Source organism: Heterocephalus glaber, unplaced genomic scaffold (genome assembly GCF_053883595.1).
Source record: "Heterocephalus glaber isolate CG9 unplaced genomic scaffold, H.glaber_assembly_v1.0 deba00001497, whole genome shotgun sequence".
NCBI lineage: Eukaryota > Metazoa > Chordata > Mammalia > Rodentia > Bathyergidae > Heterocephalus > Heterocephalus glaber.
This window is the reverse complement of record NW_028258320.1, coordinates 52,101,290-52,121,119: the sequence shown is the minus strand read 5'-3', so window position 1 is coordinate 52,121,119 and position 19,830 is coordinate 52,101,290. Positions and strand designations below refer to the sequence as shown.

General features: G+C 45.7%; 1 protein-coding gene across 5 annotated transcripts in view; it reads left to right on the top strand.

Annotated features, from left to right (window-relative positions):
- Positions 1 to 19,830, top strand: part of Inpp5a (inositol polyphosphate-5-phosphatase A) — a 251,681-nt gene that overhangs the window by 179,060 nt on the left and 52,791 nt on the right. For all 5 annotated transcript variants that reach the window (XM_087185601.1, XM_087185599.1, XM_013069956.3 and 2 more), the window contains 2 exons: positions 6,166 to 6,218; positions 8,000 to 8,119. In XM_087185601.1, coding sequence (XP_087041727.1) covers positions 6,166 to 6,218; positions 8,000 to 8,119 — 173 coding nt within the window. The remainder of the gene's footprint in view (positions 1 to 6,165; positions 6,219 to 7,999; positions 8,120 to 19,830) is intronic.

The following is a 19,830-nucleotide window of genomic DNA, read 5'->3' as shown; positions in this document are numbered from 1 at the left end:
GGTGACCAGGCTGGTGGCTCAACAATGCTTCTCAGTGATTGTGTCCATTTCACATTGAGAGTTTAGAAATTAAAAAGTCTATGGGCTGAGGTATAGCTCAGTGGTAGGATACTTGCCTAGCATGCATGAGACTCTGAGTTCAGTCCCTAGCACCATACTACCACCACCAGCACCACCCAACACAAACACCCCCCCCCCCCCCCCATCAGGGATTTATTTACTGTCTTACTGCCTAGACTCAGTAATCATAAAGTGCTGATCTATTTCTTTGGGGTTTTAATGCTTTTCTGTTTAATGTTGTGTGTGTTATTTTATGCACCTAGTGGACTATGTGCAGTTTTTGATTCTATTGCTTTTTAGTAAGCCTTACAACCAGCATTTGTGGAGCCTTCTGAGCCTGTGTTATTCACATAATGATCTACACTTTGTTACTGTGCCCATTCAGTGTCTGTTAAGCCATAGTATGGTTTCGATGCCTTGACCAAAAGCATTTTGGATGCTGACGTGAAGGACTGAGTGTCACCTCCTAATGGCTGTTTGCCCATCATTCAGGCATGTCCCACCCTTGCCATGACGTAGGAACCATGTTGTTTTCATCTCTACAGCTCCTGGAAGGCATGCTCTGCACTTCCTCACTCTAGCTGTGCCTGCATACGAGCTGATTTTCAGCAAGGCCACAACTTTATTAACTTGTTTTATGACTTGTGCCTTGAGTGAAGGGATTGTGGCCATCTTCATGAAGGATGGGCATTCCTGTCACCCTGTGGCTCATCTTTCTCATCCATCGTCCCCAGGCCAAGGATATGGTGTCAGTGGGCCAGCCTCCTGTGCTCAGCTGACTCAGGCCTGCCCCTTGGCTCTGCTTCTTGGTCCCCCTCCACACTGAGTATTCTGAGACTGGTGGAGGATGGCAGGAAAGCCATGAGACCTTTCATGTACAGCCACATCCATGACAATATTTTCTGAATTGTGGTGGCATTCCCATAGAAGGACCAAGTGCTGCAGTTTCCTTGAAGAGGCCATGGGCCAGAAGCTGGCCTTCTGAGCCTGTTCACAGCTGATCTTGGACATTTGTCCATCCTACATTGACCCTCACTTGTTTGGAGGCCTCTTTGGGTCTGAAACTGACTCAGGCTCTCATCTCAGAGTGACTAGAACAGACTTGAGGGACTGAAGTGGAAATGGGAGAAGCTTGAGGTGGGGCTGGGAATCCAGGACTGGACCAAGGCCAGATAGCAGGTACCCTGCTCTGTGGTTTTGAGATACCCTTGAAAGACACATGGGATGGATTAAAGATGGGCAGCGCTAGACATGAGCATAAGTGGTAGTACATGTGATGATTGCAGGGGAGAACACTTGAGGACCCCCCCAAGCAATTCATGTATCTCTCATTGCACCTTTCTTCTTTAAATATGACTTTAAACGGTCTCAAATGTTGAGAAGTGTGATGAATCAGTAACAGGTGCCATAGACCCCATTCAGATGAAGAGCAGTTGTGAGTGTGTGCATTTCATTGCCAATGAAGATCTCTGTTGTCTCCTCCTTTACTACTTTGTGTGGACTTTTCCTGAAGATGGCATCTGCCTTCTGTCCAAGAGCCTTGCACATGTGCCTGTTTTGGATTGAGCCTGCCACCATGAGCAGTGTTTTATGTTGCCACAAGTGTGGTCATATCCTTTGCTTGTTTCTGTGTGAAGTTGTTCCCTTCAAGAATCCCTTCGTGTCCCAGGACCATATGCAGGCTCTTTGGTGTTCCATGCCTACACCTTACTCCTTACAATTCCAGAATTGAGGATGGCAGATCCTCTCATCATGTTTTGCCTTCAGTATTAAGGGGTCTAAGAGGCATGTGTCTACCACACAGCCCCTTCCCTGGTCTCTGTGACCATCTGCTATCATCTTAGCAAAGTGCCAGTGTGTCCTGAGTGGACAGGGAAGTGCAGAGGCTGAGAGAATTGGGCATCAGGTGGGACAGCTCACATGGGAGGGGCTTCCCACAACACTGTGGTTCTTCCAGCGATGCCTTGTAAGATCCTGACTCCTCTGTGCCCCAAGCTGTAGTTCCCAAGCAGCCCCTGCAGCCCTGGCCAGGAGGGCTCCTTCCAGGGCCCTCCTTATCCCAATCCTCAGCTTTGGATTTCTCCTAGCCAGCACCCTCCTCCTATCCCTGTCAGTATGGAGAGCCAATGCTGGAGGCCTCTGCTTTGCTCTGCCACCCTTTGGAAAGAGGGTACCCTGGCCTCACCCCCAGTGGTTAGTGCTCTGTCCATTTGTGGCACTGGCAGAGTGAGGCATGGTTTGAAGGCAGTGTATGAGGAGCTGTCTCCCTCCTACAGGAAAGCGGCCCCAGGCTGGGTCTCTGACTTTCCTGTATTCAGCAGACCTAGCTCCAGGGACATATTGTCATGTCTACAGGCAAAGGAAAAAATGCACTTATGAAGCATAAACTCATAAGAAAGGCCATGGGTGTCTGGATGGACCTGTCTTGACTGGGAGAGCAATGAGTGGCTGTAGACAGCCTGGTAGTCACTGATCAGCAGATTCTGTGGCAGTGGATGCCTGGTCCTGCTAGAGGCATTAGTGTTCCTGGGTTCGTTGTGTGGGAACCCATTTTGGAAAACCCTGTATTTGCCCTTGTGGCATGTGTTATGCAAATGCAGTCACACATTTTCTTCATCCTTGTAATTAATAGAAGAAAAACCTCATTTTAAAAACCACAAACTTTTAACATTCTGCCAGCAATGTTGTTCTTTGTAACATGCAGACCTTCACAAAGTGTATTACACTCTGGAGAGTAGGACCGTCGAGTCTCCCATCCTGGAGCCTTGTCCAGGGACCAGCTTTGGCTGGAGGCACAGCAGCTCTGCCTGAGCTTGCCTCTCTGGGCCTTCCTGCCAGCCTTGTGCTGTGTTCTAGCACATTTTGGGGGAGGGAATTAGTATAAGACTGATTTCTCTTTCTTTTATTACCATCACTTAAGGATAATCTAAATGTAATTACTGTGATGGAGGCATAATGCAATTCCAAATAATTATAGCCCACTGCATCTAAAACTAACAAAACTTTCTCTGTTGATTTATGGATGCTTTTGGCTTGGTATGAATTTCAAATGACGCCTCTGGGAGCAACACTCCAGATAATGTGAGGCCATTTTTAAAAAGCAGATTTGTGTAGTCGATTGAGGCGAGTCATTTTTTTCCTCTTGCCCGTAGTGAGAAATTGGTTGTTACCATAGATCACAGACACTGCTGCAAGCTCCTATGAAAGATGAATTAATTCCACTAATGCTCTGAGTGGGCTTTTCACAGCAGGGCTGCATGGTGATAACCTCCCTGCAGCCCTTCTTTTCTCCACTGCGATTTATGCTGTCTTTTAGTAGATGAAACCGCCTGTATTTGCAATCCATCTGCTGGTTCAAGGAACCCTATTAACAGGGGACCTGAGCAGAGTCTGCACGTGGGGAGTGAGAGATGTGCTGCCCCTTGCCCCCTGGCTCCATGTGTGGTGTGGTTTTAATTTCTGCAATGATGGTCCCTCCAAGAGGAGAACCACACTAGACCTGGGGTGTGACTACCCCAGGAGTGTGGAGTTGCCACCATCTCTGGTCTAGGAGGAGTCCACAGATGAAGGTTTCAGAAGGTGATCAGTGATCAGAAAGTTCTATGGCATGATCAGAATGGAAGAGACCCATCAACCATTTGAGGAGCCTTACCCATACATGTTCTTTTTCCATTTGCAATGGGCCAAGTAACAGCATCTGTGTTTGGTGATGCCTGAGGTCTTCCTTGAGTCCAAGTAAATGGGCCTGTGGTGGGCCATTTTCTACATGTAGCACTTCCAGTCATGCACGTTGTGCCTGAGTACATGAATTGCATTTGTGTGTGCATCTGAGTGTATGTATGTATTATTCATGCATCTACCCACGTGTTTGTGTAAATGTATATGTATGAGTGTGCATGTGTATGTTTGTGGGCTCATATGTGTATTTGGATGTGTTGTGGGTATATGTGTATTGTGAGGAGGGAGTATTTAGGGAGGCCACACTGAGGCATGTCAGAAAGGCACCTGCACTCTGTGATGACTTGGGGTAGTGTGCACTCCTTTGGGCCATCCCACCCTAATACTGGCCCCAGGTGCTTAGGCTCAGCCAGAAGAGGGAACCAAGTGGTCAGAAAGAAGCAGCAGCAACAAGCCTGTCTTCCCTCTCTCCCTTTATATTCCATCCATGCTATAAGCCTATTGATGGGTGCCACCCATACCCCAGTGTGAGGCTTCCATTATCCACACCCAGAACTGTGTTAAGTCCATTTAGTTATCACACACCCTTAATCCTATGAGCTTATGAGGCTTTGGGGGGATATCTAGATACAAACCATAACAAAAACTATATACTGTATTTGGACAGCTCTTATCCAAGGAAGTGTGGTTATAAGGGGAAGTAAAAGAAATAGTACCCTTGATTTTAAAAGAGATGTGGGACCAAGGAAAGAGCTTTGCTTTTTTTTTTTTTTTTTTACCACAGAATTATTTTCATTAAATAAAGAAGTGCAACAACAAAATTGCCCAGTGATTATTTCTCTGGACTCTTCTTCAATGTAGGGAACACATTTTACCAACTCTTAACTCTGAATTCTCAAGTGGTCACTTCTGCATCAGACAGCCTGGGCACAATGGAGAAAATGCAATCTTTACCTTTCACCCCTGTGTTCCTTCAAGATGCTGTATGATCCTCAAGGCTCATCTCTCCTCCCTCCTATCTTCCCCAAGTCAACTGCACCAGGCACTGAGCTCTGACTGAGGCCAATGCTGATGGCACCCCCATGCTGTTGGGGCTAGCATTTTAGGAGAAGCAAACACTCCTCTGCTCCTGGAATGTTTGTTTACATGGTGCTTGTGAATTAGATGCAGGAGGAGAGGCTACTTCTTTTGGATAGGATACCCACTCCTAAAGCTGGTTAGGCTGTGAGGCAGCCTAGTGCTGCATGGCTATTTAAATTAAAATTAATTAAGATAAAGTAAAATTTAAGGTTCAGTCTTAGGGCACTCACTGGGTGCTTAGCAGCTGGGTCCAGAACCTTTCATTATCCCACAGATCCTGCTGGGCAGCCAGGCTTCCTGCATTAGTGTGAGCAGAAGTTGGCCAATGATTTTGGGAAAGGACACATAGGCCATTTGGTCCTACATATGCCAAAGCTGTAGGCAAGGTCTTGCCCAACTTCTCCCATGTCTTACCCCTTCCTGTTCTTCTGTGCTATCTCTGCCATTTCTTCCTGACTTCAGGACCAACATGAAGATAATGAATAAATCAATGACTCTTCTCTCAGACTATTGTTTGGGTAGGGGAGAGAATATGGGGCAGAAGCCAAGAGCAGCTTTCTGTAGTCTGTCCCTTCTGTCTGTTAGGAGGAGTCTTAGAAGAATTCTAGGCTGGGCAGTTCACCAACAGCAGGGATTTATTCTATAGACTGCAAAGTCCAAGGTCCAGGTGCCAGCAGGTTTAGTGTCTGGTAAGGTCTATGTCCACTTCCCAGGTGGTGCCTTGTGCTGTGTCCTAGAGGATGAATGTTGTGTCCCTGCATGGTAGAAGGGATCAGAGGGGCAAAAGGGACCAGACTCTCTTTGTGAAGCCTTTTTATAAGGGCTTTAATCATTCAGGAGGGAGGAGCCTTGGTGATACAATCACCTCTCTGAGGCCCCACCTCAGGGCCATCACAATAGCAATTGAATTTCAACATCAATTTGTGGGACACTTTCAGACCATAGCACACACTCTCCTTGAGGCTGCCCTGCACGTGAATAAATGTCTCACTCAGTCCCATAGGCAAAGGCTGTACTCTGTGGCAGTGCTGGGGTGGGGTGTGTGTGGGCTCACTAAGAAAGGGTTTTGATGACAATTCATAATGCTCTCCTGCTTCAGACTTTTCACTGTCATTCTCTTGGTCAAATCAGCTTACTGGCCATCAGGATGCCTAGCGAAACAGCTGCCCGTGACTTTTCACCTCTGTGGTAAATGCATATTTCACTTCCTTTTAGCAGAGTACTTTAAACGCCAAAAGGTTGTTTTTCTGTTTGGAGAAGCATCTTGTATGCACCTTGAGTGCAGCTGAGCCACATGGCACTTTGGCTCCTCTTTGTGGTACTTACTGTGTGATCCTTGTTTTTCAGTGCAAGTGGTCAAGAAAAGGCTTCATCCGGACAAGGTGGTGCATTGCTGACTGGTATGTATGTTACCTACAAGGAGCTGATTATGTCTGCTTCATAATTGTTGGGGTATTTTTTTATCCGTCTGTGGTATTTTGCACAAGCATCATGTTGCAAATGTCTCATCAAAAGCTCTACTGATTTTGAAAGGGGACTCTTGCTGCCCAACCTCTGCCTGTCATTCTTTGACCTTTTTTGTTTGTGGATGATGTCATATCACACAGAGTGTTGTCACCCATCCCTTGTAAGTCAGAGGTCTAGGTGCTCAGCACAAATGGAGGTATGGTAGAAAGCCTCTGGTTTTTTCCTGAGCTTTTTGTGGCAGAGCCTGCTGAATGAACACTCTTACAAGGAGACTCCTAAGTGAGTCCCAGGCTGCAAAGTTAATTGGTATGAAGGTGGTCTGGAAACTTGTGTTTATCAAGAGTCTGAGCACAAAGTAGGGACCATCTCTACTTTATTGTATTGGCCTGACTTTCTACAGGTGAATGTTCCTAGAAGCAATGCCCCTTTTCCGATGAAAAGAAACTGCAAGAACCTGTTTCTGCCTTCCTTCTGTGGTTTCCATGTGGCCACCCCACCTATCTTCAGGTGGTAAAATCCTACTTGAGACTTTATTTTTATTTCCCTCCCAGAGATTTTCTGAAGCTTCATTGCCTGAGGATCTCCTAGTATAGACCACCATCATTTTTTAGCTTCAGAGAACAAACATTGATTAGGCCATGGTTTCTGTCGCTCAGTTGGGGGCCTGGCCCAGATCCTATGGACTGCTGGCCCCTGAGACCTTCTAGCTCCAAAGGAAGCTCTTCTGAGCTTGTCCATAGGTGGTGATGGAAGAACACAGCTCTTCCCAGGTGGCCTGCTTGTAGCTGCTCAGGACAAAGTACAGAATGTGGGAGAAGGAAGAGGTAGGCAGAGCCACTGACTATTACAGCTGCTTTTGGTCTCAGAGACCAACCTGGTAGACTGTGAGAAGAGGTACCCAGGGCATGGACACCTAGAGTCAGTGCTCAGGGGGCACTGGCAACTACAGGTTGGGAGAGGGGAATACAAACTTACAGTCTTCAGTCTTTGTATTTATTGCTGAAATACCAGTGCATTGCACAGGATATAATGTGGCAGTGAGCACTTTAGGGACAGAGTTTTAGGACCTCACCTGTGGAATAGACTCATCCACCAACCAGCTGCAATGAAAAAAAGCTGTTTAGGTTGTAGGAAAGGCTGACCTGGGCCAAATTCTGGACTCACCAAGTCCATGTGCCTGGAGGAACTTATTAAGGCAACTGAGGGCCTTACTTGGGATGTTGATCAGAGGCTTCATTTGGGGCATGAAATGTGTAGTCTGCCTTCCCATTTCTTTTCTACCCCAGTGTTAGGGGCCCCTTGACAGTGGTGCAGTGGGCTATATGGGCTTTTAGGAGCTGACGTTGAGAGAGGTGCATCTTCCTTCTCTCAGTTTAGCCTACAGCTTGCAGAAAGTCCTACCATTCTGTGCATGTCCTTTTCTTTAAAGAAAAATAGCTCTCCTTTTACCTGGCCAGAGTACCTGCATTTGTGAGGATTTATTGAAGACCTAACTGAGTATCTCATGTCCTCTGGCCTCAGAGGAGGCCACACTGTGGGCTGGAATGGCTGAGGACAGGTGAGTAGACAGGTGTCCAGGGTGCTGGTGGCTCTGCCACTGAGGAGGCTGGAGCTAGTGCATGTTTTCTTGAGGCAGAGGGAGGGAACTGCCTGCTCAGGGCAGCTGGAGGACTCTGACCTTTGGTCACCGGGTTCTTTTCTCTTTTGGTTGCAGTGCCTTTGACTTGGTGAACATCCACCTTTTCCATGATGCATCCAACTTAGTGGCCTGGGAGACAAGCCCCTCCGTGTACTCGGTTGTCCGGCACAAGGCCCTGGGCTATGTGCTTGACAGGTAGGTGCTGCCATGTCCCAGCCACTTGTGAACACAATTGGAGCTGTTCTGTGAAATAACTTCCCTGATATGTTTTTTTCTTATTTGCCAATGGCCCTTGGGCATGCTGACCCTTTGAGGCTGTAGAATCCCTATCCCCCTGTCCACTTGCCAGAGCAGTACCTCAGCAGGTGGGCTGGATGCATGTCACTTTCCTTTCCTTCTACAGTTTGTCAAAAGCTGAGAAAATAGCACTATGAAGATAAATAGCACAATAGAAAATAAATATCAATAGGGAGATCTCTCAGAATCATGACAGTTGCCTCTGGCTGTGGGCTCAAAAATGGGAACTCCCTGAGGTTCTGTTGGCCATGGCTGGTGTCTTTCTCATAACTCGGGGCTTGTTCAGTCACTCCTGGGGTGTTGGGCTTGGGATCAGACTCCTTAGAGCAGTTCCCAGCAACAGTGTAGGGTCAGCTCAGGGAGACTGTACTGCCCAGCCCTACAGAGAGCCACTTCCCTCCTGGGGCTGTCCTTTGCTGTCCACGTGACCAGGCCTTTCTTCCTGGGGATGAGAGGTAGGCCTTGAGGAAGGGACAAGTGACTTCAGTGACCATCAGGATAGGGGCTATCCCACCTTCTATTTGGGCTTCCGGTTTCCCTGCCTTCTCCCACCTGAATGCACCAGGTCCCTGCCTCTGTCTGTGACATCTGTGATGTCCCAGATGACCTTTGATAAGGGCAGAGCTGATGGGCTATCATCTGGGAAGACAGGTGCCCTGATTAATAGAAAAGTCTGGTCTTGGGACCAGTATCACTCCTGACTTGCAGATGGACCTTTCACTGAAGCTCAGCCCAGAAGCCAGGTCTAGGTTATTCTCTGTTCATTCTACATGGTCCTCAACTCGAACTCTGACCTTCTAGCACCTTTGTGGACAAATGACAGAGAATGACAGACTTTGGTTTATAGCAGCCACTTGCCACAGGCCTAAGACAGGTGTTTCTGCCTCAGAGTAATTTCTGCCATCACCTATCTACCATGCTGTCTCTTTGGGGACCCCACCTAGCCCCCAATTCCCAGAGCAAGGAGTACCACATTATGCTTCTAAGGGAACGTGAGGGGCCTCATGCTGCTCTGCCATATCTACTACGCTTCAGCCTCTCTAACCTCCCACTCAGCCTCTGAGCTCTTGTTCTGGGGTCCCAGCCTTTCTCCTGCCTGCACCTTCCCTCTCTTGGCTTTGACCTGCCACAATCACAGAGCACTTCTTGCCCGTGTCCTTCAAGAATGGAATATTCAAAAGCATGGGCGTTGCACTGAGCAGAGGACCGTGCTATTCCCAGGCCACCACCCATCCCCAGGGGTGGCCACACTGCTGCCTGTGGTTCTAAGGGCAGAGGCCCTGGTCAATGTGCATCAAAGGCTGAACCTAGAGAGGAAGATAAATTAGGGTGGGTGCAGGGAGAGCTGCTGGGAGGCTTGAAAATTTCCAATCAAAGAAAGAATGGTCCACCTGAGAGGGGTGATTGGAGGGGCTCCCACCCTGAGTTGTACATAGTGTGTTATATCCAGCACTATCAGAGACTTGAAGGCAGGGCTGGGAGAATCCAGGAGAGGAGATCCTGAGGACTGGCCACATTTCCTCCCCAGCAAAGCGGTGACCCAAGAGGGTGTCCTGAGAGGTCCCTGGAGTCAGGAAGGGTCATAAAGGACAGCCCAGGGAGGTCCCTGTATAAGCATCTGGACTGAGGACCTTTCTGCTGCACCTCATGACCATGATATGTGCACATGTGCATTGTGTGAATAAAGATGGACACATGTATGGGTGTGAGTATGTAGGAGAACATGTTTGTATGTGTGTGCATGCATGCACATGTGGGCTTATAGAGGATCTCATGTGAGGGTGCATTCATGTATATATGTGCCATGACTCGATACTTTGTGTCTTAGGAGAGAAGGAAGGCTGGAGCCGTCTGGACCTTTCCTCTCTCCAGCTTCTCTCCCTCTGGCTGCAGTGTAGTGAGCCAGGCCTGCATGAGCTTCATGCCTGTGGCTTCCTATTCCTCCTAGGTAGTGCTCTGCACAGGGAGGTAGAGAGGTGTTCCTGGCCTTGCACTGTCATTACCCAGGAGTGTTGTTGTCCATTACCTTTGGGAAACATGCCTTCCTACCTGGGAAAGGAAGGTTACCGCAGGGCCTTATGGTCTGGTCCCTTTCCCCTTCTGACCACTCCCTGCTTCTGTCTCCAGCATAAAGGAGTGCTTTGATGCTGCTGGTATCTGCTGAATCCTTGCAAACAAAACAAAACATAGATGTAAGACATGTGGTCTGCATGTTGGTTCTGTTGCCATCCTGCACTGAGGGCCCAACCCTCAGCCCCGTATATAGCCATGCCCTGTTCAGCTAGGTCTGACACTGAGCCCAGAAGCTCTCCTCAGCCATTGTGGGACACAGCACTGACAGGTGGCTGTGGGACTCAGGTGCTTTGTCTCAATGAAATGACCAATGACTGCCACTGTCCCCACCTAGCCCAAGAGCCTGGGTGCACTCATCGTTCCTTTTTCCCATGCTTTAGCACACCAGCTCTGGAGTACCCCAGTTAGGCCTCATGTCAGCTGCTGCCCACTTTCTCCTGGAGTGGAAAACTGTCTAATATTGTCCCAAGCTAGTCTATATCCTCAGGGATGTCACCTAACTAACAGCACCATGTGGACCATCATGTCTCAGTTTACCCAGAAGGTTGCCTTTGTCCTGGTTGGGTATCCTTGAGCCCTTCCTTCCAACAACTTTCTTAGCTGGGCCATGGGCTGCTGGATCCCCCTCAGGACAATGAATCAGCAGCTCATGGGGCAAGAATTTCATCCACAGCACAGCTGAATATGGATCTTCCTGCCTAGTTGGTTCTTTGCTTCATGACACTGAGGGTTTGGGGGACCTCCCAGGGAGCCAAGAGAAATCTACTATCTGTTTGGTGTTGGTCACCATGATCAGATTGTCAATGTAGTAAGGCAATAAAATGTGTCATTGCCCCACATTGCCATGCCTCCACAGCTTCCAGAAAAGCAGCCTTGGGGTTTTGGGTCACTTTTCTGTCTTTGCATTCCCATGAATGGCTTCTGTGGCGAGCTCAGCCAACCGCAGATCCGGACCTCCACCGTGCAGGGCTGGGCTGCCAGGCACAAAGCCGGGCTCTGTAGGAGCGGTGAATAATGGGCTACCCTTTCATCAGGGCTGCTAACCTTTTGGCAGCCACCAGCAGACTGCATTCTGCTACACTGATTGGGGAGGACAATGCCGCTCTGGCCCTTTGAATGGACACTGCCACCAACAGTGCTGCATTCACAACAGCACTGGGAACCGCGGTACACATTGTCTGCTGGGCTTTCCTGAACTGCAGGAGACAGTGAGAAGGCTTCTGACAAGGAGGTTTAATCTCCCTCAGTAGCCCACAGGTCCCTATATCCATTTGATCTGCAGGAGCAGGCAGCCTCAGACCTGGCGTGGGGACAGCTATGTATTCCTATCCCCAACAACTGGGGAAGACCCCATGTTAAAACCAAGAGGCAACAGACACTCTTCAAAGCCTTTCTCTAAATATAAGATTATTTAAAAAAATCAAAAAGATTATTTTTTTAAAAGTTGAGAGTTAAATTCTCTGAGTTAAGGTTTCTAGCAGCCATATGGTGAGTGGTATGGGAACTCACAGCAGAGGCATGTGGTACCCAATACCCAGGAGCACAGCTGGTGAGGATCTGCCCTTCAGTTGAGCTTGACATCAGCCACTGAAAAGGATTGGTGTTTGAAACATCATAAGTAACCATTTCAGTGTTGATCAACTATATCCAGTGTGTTCCTCAGGATTTCTTATCACAAATAATATATTTTTGTGTTCAATTTATGAAAGTTTTGCTTTGAATATCTTGTTATGAAAGTCCTTGGTTAGTGAAAAAGGCCAGGCTCAGAGAAGTTTGGGCAGGTTTGCAGGGTCTGTGAGCTATCAGAGGCATCTATGGCAGAGCCTGGGGGGGCCTTAGGATGGTCTTTACATAGGCAGAGGCCTGAACACTTGTGTGTGTCTCTAGGAGGTGCCTGTACTCGTCCCTGCTGTGGCATTCTATCCCTTTCCCAACACTGAGGTCAGCTCTTCAGGGCATCTGGAGTGACTCAGCCAGAATCCCCCACTGGTCTTCCTGAGACGCCTACTGCGGAAATGTCCTAATATCTTTGAGTCTGTGAAATGTGATATTTTTTCCACAAGTGACAGGACGCTTCTGTGTCCCCTTTGAAATGTGGCCTAGCTAGTTCAACAGAGACATTTTTACATTACAACTGTGAAATCTTGGCATAAAGTGCCCCTCTGTCCCCCTATTATTTTCTCACAAACATAGTCCATTGTCACAACGCTGAAGTTAATTTGATCAACATTGGGACATTTAACTTTTATGTCCAGTGAAAAGAGTTGTTTCATGCTCATTTTGGGCATTCAAAGAAAATGATTGCCAGAAAAATAATGTTCCTGTGAACAATTCAGAGCAATTAGTTCCCAGGGAGAGGTGGTGTGACACCGGCCGCCACACAGCTCCTCTTTGTCGTTTTATGGATGGTCATCAGTCAGCTGTCAGCCAACTCAAAGACCCTCCAATCTAAATGTTTCTCTTTAGGCTGTTCCCAGAATCTGCCTCACTGTTCAGCAAGCAAAAGAAAAGCTGCTTCGTCTCTAGGCAAAGGCAAGCACTGTGCTAAGGATCTAGGTCATACCAACACTCTGATGTGGCACTCAGAGCTGTTTCTCGAGCCTTGTTTTCACCCACTGCCCTAAAAAAGGATTGCAGGTGTCCTGGGAGCTCTGTACATATCCAGTGAGTCATCCATCAGACTGGGAAGCTTCAAGCCACATGCTTTCTCTCTGGGACTCACCATGCCCAACACAGTCCCTGCTGCAACTAAGACTCCCCAGCCTACAGGCTAGTTAGTTCACCTCTGCTGTCCTGGCTGCTTTTAGGCCAAAGTCCCTGGGCCTGTTCAGTATTTCCAATTGTATCCATCAGGCACATTCCTAATTGGGACACCTCAAGTCCTGTTGCAATCCTAGCAAGATGAGTTTGTTATGCCTTATGTCTCAGATGATTATTGAAATTTGTAATATTTCTTTATTTTACTGAAAATGAGTTAAGTAGAAAGTATGGAAGGCTATGATAATGAAAAGCCATGTACCTCCATTCAGCAGTATTACAAGTATATTTTGCCCCTTTTGCCCTTTTGTGAAGCAATAAAACATGTGGATGCTCCCTGTCTGCATCCTGAGCCCTCTGCCTGGACCCTCCCACTTGGATTTAGTGCCTGTTTTTCCTCTATGTGTTTCTGTGTGTGTGTATGTCATACAGTCATGCACATCTTTGTAGTGTTATGCATTAACATGAAAGCATGCATTCATATTTTCACCAATGTCCATATACAGTTTGTTTTTATACATATAAGCATCCACAAGTGAGGTTTTTGAGCATTACCTGAATGGTATACTGCTGGATACCTTGTTCTGTAGTGCATTCCTGACTTTGATGTCAGCATAGCTCTGGTAGCTTCACATCAGCTGCTCCTTCGTGGGGGCCTCCTTTCTCTCATTCACACCCCTCTGTGGGGGTTCTCAGCATTTTGCCAAATCCACACCCACCCAGTATGGAGGGAAGTGGGGCAAGGTTGAGCATCATTTCAGTTGCTTGCAGGTGTCTGAGGTTTGGGGACTGGTCCATTCCTAGAGATCTTGGCTGTGATTTGTTTGTCAGATGCTGATGCAACAAAGCGGTCACAGAATCTTAGCCACTTATGTACATCCCCATGGGTTTTGTGGCTTATGTTGGTATCTGAGTGGAATCTGACAAGCTGGTTCTCATTGTGAGAAAAAACACTTTCAGTATCCTAATGCTACATTTAGAAAACAAATGAAAATGATAACTGCTAGAAAGAAAGCTCATTTCAGCCTCCAGCTGGGTTTAAGGACAGGTGGGTTCCACAGCTCTGCAGCAGTGTGTCAGAGTGGCATCCAGGCCTGTCAGGGAGCCTGAGCCTAGGAAGGTTGGAAGGATGGTGTGATGATGGGCCTGAAAGGCTCCAGGCACATAGTAGATGCTCAGCACATCATGAGTATGTGAATGAACCAGTCTGTATCCAGAAGAAATAACTTTAGTTTCTGAAAATTACACCTAATTCTATCCTTTTGCTAGAAGACTAGAGAAATAAGTGAGGCCAAGTTATGAAGAACCTTGACTAGCAGCTTACAGAGTCCAGGTGTGTTTTTAATGTCCTCCCTCTCTGTCTCATTCCTTTGTTGACACTTAGTACCCTGGAAATGGATGCTGTCTAGTCAACCATGGCTGCTATAGCAAAATACCACAGACCAAGGGCTTAAACCACAGAAATTTCTCACAGTTCTGGAGGCTTAAGTCCTAGCTGAGGGCACCAGAAGCAGGCTAGGGTTCTTTCCTGGTCTGTGGATGCTGTGTCCTCCAGTGGTTGAAAAAGCGAGCATTCTGATGCTTCTTCTTGGCTTTTGAGGACACACTAGTCTTTGGAGTCAGGGCCTATTCTCCCTACCTCCATTACCTTGAAGGCCCCATCTCCAGAGTACAATGACCTGGGAAAGGATTCCACATATGAATTTAATTTGGAGGATACAGTTCAACTCATAGCAGAGCCTTGTGATATCCTTCTAACAATTCACTGAGTTCAGGCTGTAGCCAGCTAAGATAGGAGGTGACATTTTAGGACATGAGCAGCAGCCCATGTGGGCATAGCCTGGGAAAAGAGTGGTGTTTGTAGTTAAAGCCTCATTCACTGAAACTTCACTCAGACTGTGTTCTGATACTCAAGGCTGTTGCTATATTGTGCTATGTACTTAGCCTTGGTGACATCTCCAGCCATTTCCCATATAAATGGTCTGGACTGTGCATGTCCTACTGTGATTGGGGCCATGGCAGTAATGGGCCAGGAAGGCACTGCCTGGCTTGAATCTCAGGGGACAGAGGATGGGTGGCACCTGCCCTGCCATAGCAAGTGGATATGGGCCTGAGGTGGCCTGGCCACACAAGACTCCTGATTGAGTGGAGAAAAACAGGCACTTCTGGGCTGTGCTAGCTCCCAGTAGAGGGTAGTTAGCCTGGGAGCACCCCTGGCTTGCTGGGATGGATAAGTCAGATGGACATGGAGGTATCAGGACAGGAGGAAGCCCATGTGGGAAGGGCACTGCATTGGGAGCCAGTAGGCCAGTCACATAGGGGCATATTGGTAGTTGGGACTTTACCTGAGTTCCTGCTGAGCCACTACATGGCATTTCTGGTGTTTTTCCTGACCTGACACTGAGTCAGCTTCTTGTTCTTTGCCTCTGCCTCAGCTGTGTCAAGCAAATAGGCTGAGCATGGGGGTTGTGCTGGCGAGGTCCCTGGCGGGGTCCCTGTGGAGGCAGAGTGAGGAATGAAGTTAAGGAAAGTTTCACACTGGTCATTGTTTACATTTAGTTGGAGGGGACTTTATTTAAAATGGCTTAAACATATGTGACAAATTGGTTGATTAGATGGTTTAAAAGTAAGAGAAATTTTTAGTAATTAGTCTAAATATTTTTTGTTAATTTTAGCAATTTTATATTGTCAGTGTTTTTGCTGACAATTTAAAAGTGACCCAGTGACATGATCTCTCCCACATCCAAGAAGCAAACGAACTTTAGTCAATCTCTGTACACATACTATGCATTTAAAAGTATAGTACAGGGCTGGGGATTTAGCTCAGTGGTTTCTCCGCCTGCTGAGTAAGCGCAAGGACCTGAGTTCAATCCCCGGTACCAAAAAATAAATAAATAAAAGTATAGTACAAAGATTTTAGCATCATGTCTACTGGTTAAAAAAATGAACAAAAGAAAGAAAAGAAAACCAATTCCTAGCTTGTTGGAATTACTAGAGGAAACATGACTGACCAAGGCACCTTTCAAACCACTTAAATTCCTTGTGATAAAATTTAAAAGAAATTTAAAAACTTGAAAAAAAGAAGTTTAAAAACCTAGTTATGTGAAAGTCTGTTCTTTTTGTTGCCCCAGTGGGACTATTCACAGGTGCTTTCTGGAGCCTGCCCTGTCCACAAACCCCTGAGGCACCCAGAAGCTCCACTGGGGTTCCTGTTAACATGGTTGGGAAGAGGGAAGTGACTGGTGGAAGTGTTGCAATTCTTGAATTGTTATCTGTGACTCTTCTCTGGAAGTCTTGAGCCTGTTGCATCATGAGTTATAGGATCTTCCAGACACAGGTGGACAAGGCCCTGACCACGTAGGGCAGAGCCAGAACTTCCCCCAACAAGGCTATTGTATCCTAGAATCACCTGTCAAACCAAGAGATAACATTTCTATGCCTAAAAAATTGATTTTTCTGGCTCTTATTGTAATTCTCTTTTTGAATTAGGCACATGATATTGATGTAGGCCTACTTTTTAATCATAATAGCTACTGACAAGGTAATTAATTTTAAAACAACTCTTTTTTTTCCCCATGGTCCAAATGGCACTATATTGAAATTAAAAGTGAGTGCTGTGAGGGCTGTGGGCCTGGCACTCAGGCAATTGCCTCTGCTGGTGACAGCCCCTTCATCTTGCTGCTTGCCACATGACCTTCAGAGATGGGTGTTGTTATTAATTGGATCAGGCTATTATATCAAAAAGAGCAGAACAGGGAAGCATGATAAAAGTTTAGGTTTTTAATGATAATCTATAGAAATCCAGATGTGCCTTTGTTGCTTTGCAGGGTCTTTACAGGCCCATGCACACATCCCAGCAAGACCTGGGGACAGGTATGGCCCAGGAGGCAGCATTTTCACTCTCTTTAAGCACTAAACAATTAATTTTCTGTTTATATCAACTTCAGTCTGAAATCTGTTTTTGTAAAAAGAGTTTAGCTGGGGATGGATTCTGTCATTTAGTCAAGCAAGTGTTTGCTAGTCAGTACCATCAGAGCACAGTCTCTTCACATTTTGTTGTAGGCCTTTGTTTCCTTCCCATCAAAACTCATTACAGTCTGTTGAGCTTGCCATCTATGACATGTAATGAACCACAGGCCCCAGCCTTGACTCTCATTTGTGAGCATGAGCTCTGTTTGCTCACAGGGGAATTGCTTTGGTGTCCTATGACCAGGCTCTCCCTGGTGTTCTTACTTATGCTGAGCATGGCTTTGACTCATTTCACACTTCTCTCTCCTGTGGATACCACTGACCTTCCAGTGGTATGATCAGTGTGATCTCAGCCAGATGGTGGTGGCAACCAAGGCAGCTTTGTCAGTTTCTGGTCACAGAAAATGTCAAGAGCTCTCATTTCTAGCACAGAATGTGAGGTGGTCTTAGTACATTATACTGGAAGAGATGTAATCCTTTAAAGCAAAGATTTAACCTAAGTGTTTTTGGCTCAAGAACTAGTTAGGAATTAGTAAGTACATGTTTGCCCTTTCCCCTGCTTCGCCCATGGACCCTTTGAGGCCATCTCCACTGATGAGTCTCTGAAAGTATGGGTGAGTAGGGAAGGAAACTAGCTAAGAAAGCTCTCTGTATGAGAGGCCTGTGCATAAGCACATGTGCAACATTGCACTTTGGAAGTGTGTTCTCATTACTACAGTCACTTAAGTTTAAATGAACCATAGTATTCACCAATAGCAAGTAAGGCATAAATGTAGGAAGAAAAAGAGTAGTAAAATTTTGTCTATTAATCCAAAATTTTTTCTTGTATTCAATACTGGAGTTTTATATATATATATATATATATATATATATATATATATATATATATATATATTTAATTGTTACATTTTAGGTATACAATACATTTACATTTATCATTGGGTGTTTGTACCTGAACATGATGTATCTTAGCTCTTATTTTTTCCCTCATTACCTACGTGCCCTTCACCCCCTCCACCCTTCCCTATTTACATAGACTTTGTTTCCATTTTTTTTTCTTTCTCATAATTTTTCCTTTCCTTTCTTCCCTTTCCCCTTCCCTTCCTGCCACCCCTACCCCTTTGGACCTTTTCCTGTTTCACATTATCAATTATTCATTTTAATCATTTTCATCCTTATTTACACTTTCAGTTTCTCACACTAGAGATACTATTCGGTATTTACGCGTGTGTCCTATTTATTTCACTTAAGAGTATGGCCTCAATATACATCCATTTAGCTGTAAATGACTTTAGTTTCTCTTCCTTATGGCTGAGTAGTACTCCATTTTATAAAAAAACCCCACATTTTCTTTATCCAGTTTCCAGTTGATGGGCACTTGGGCTGTTTCCAAACCTTAGCTATTACAAACTGTACTGCTGTAAACATAGGTGCACATATATTGCTGTGGTATGATTCTTTTAATTCTTTGGGGAAGATACCCAGTAGGGGAATAGCTGGGTCAAATGGGACCTCTAGTCCTAGTTCTTTGAGGTATCTCCATATGGCTTTCCACAGTGGTTGCACCAGTCTGCACTCCCACCAACAATGGAGAAGGGTTCCTTTCTCCCCACAGCCCCGCCAGCATTTGTTATTGGTTGATTTCTTGATAGCAGCCATTCTTTGAGGGGTGAGGTGGAATCTCAGTGTTGTTTTCATCTGCATCTCTTGAATGACCAGTGATGTTGAACATTTTTTCATATATTTATTTGCTGTTTTTACTTGTGTGAGAAATGTCTGTTCATTTCAGATGCCCATTTTTGAATTGGGTCTTTGAATTTGGGGGGATCTGATTTTTTTCAATTCTTTATATATTCTAGATAGACGTTTGTCTGAGGTACAGCTGCTAAAAATTTCTTCCCAAACTGTAGGTTGTCTCTTAGCTCTGTTGGTAGTTTCTCTTGCAGTGCAGAAGCTTTTTAACAAGTTGAGATCCCAGTTGTTGATTCTTTGTGTTAGCTCCTGTGCTACTGAAGTTTTGTTCATAAAGTCTTTTCCTATGCCAATGTCCTTGAGAGTTCTACCTAACTTATCTTCCATCAAGTTTACTGTTTCCGTCTTGATATTTAGCTCTTTAATCCACTTCAATCTTAGTTTAGTGCACGGTGATAGGTGTGGGTCTAGTTTTAATCTTTGGCAGGCTGAAATCCAGTTTTTCCAACACCATTTATTGAACAGGCTATCTTTTCTCCAATGAGGGTGATTGGCTCCTTTGTCAAAGATGAGGTGGCTGAGTATGTCTGGAGTTGTTTCTGCATCTTCTAATCAATTCCACTGATCTTCGGATCTGTTTCTTTGCCAGTGTCATGCTGTTTTTATCACAGTAGCTTTGTAGTATAGTTTCAAGTTCGGGATTGTGATACCCCTAGCCATGTCTCTGTTGGCTAGAATTGCTTTTGCTATTCTAGGTTTCTTCTGCTTCCAAATGAATTTTTGTATTGTTTTCTCTAGTTCTGTGAAGTATATTGTTGGAATTTCAATCGATAGTGCATTAAATCTATATAGTAGTTTTAGAAGTATGGCCATTTTCACTATATTGATTTTTCCTATCCAGGAACAAGAGATATCTTTCCATTTTCTTATATCCTGTTTGATCTCCTTCTTTAGAGTGCTGTAGTTTTCAGTGTAGAGGTCTTTTGCTTCCTTTGTTAGGTTAATTCCTAGATGTTTCATTTTTTTAGATGCTATTGTAAAAGAAATTATTTCCCGAATTTCTCTCTCAAAGGGTCTGCTATTTACATATAAGAAGGCTATTGTTTTTTGAGTGTTGA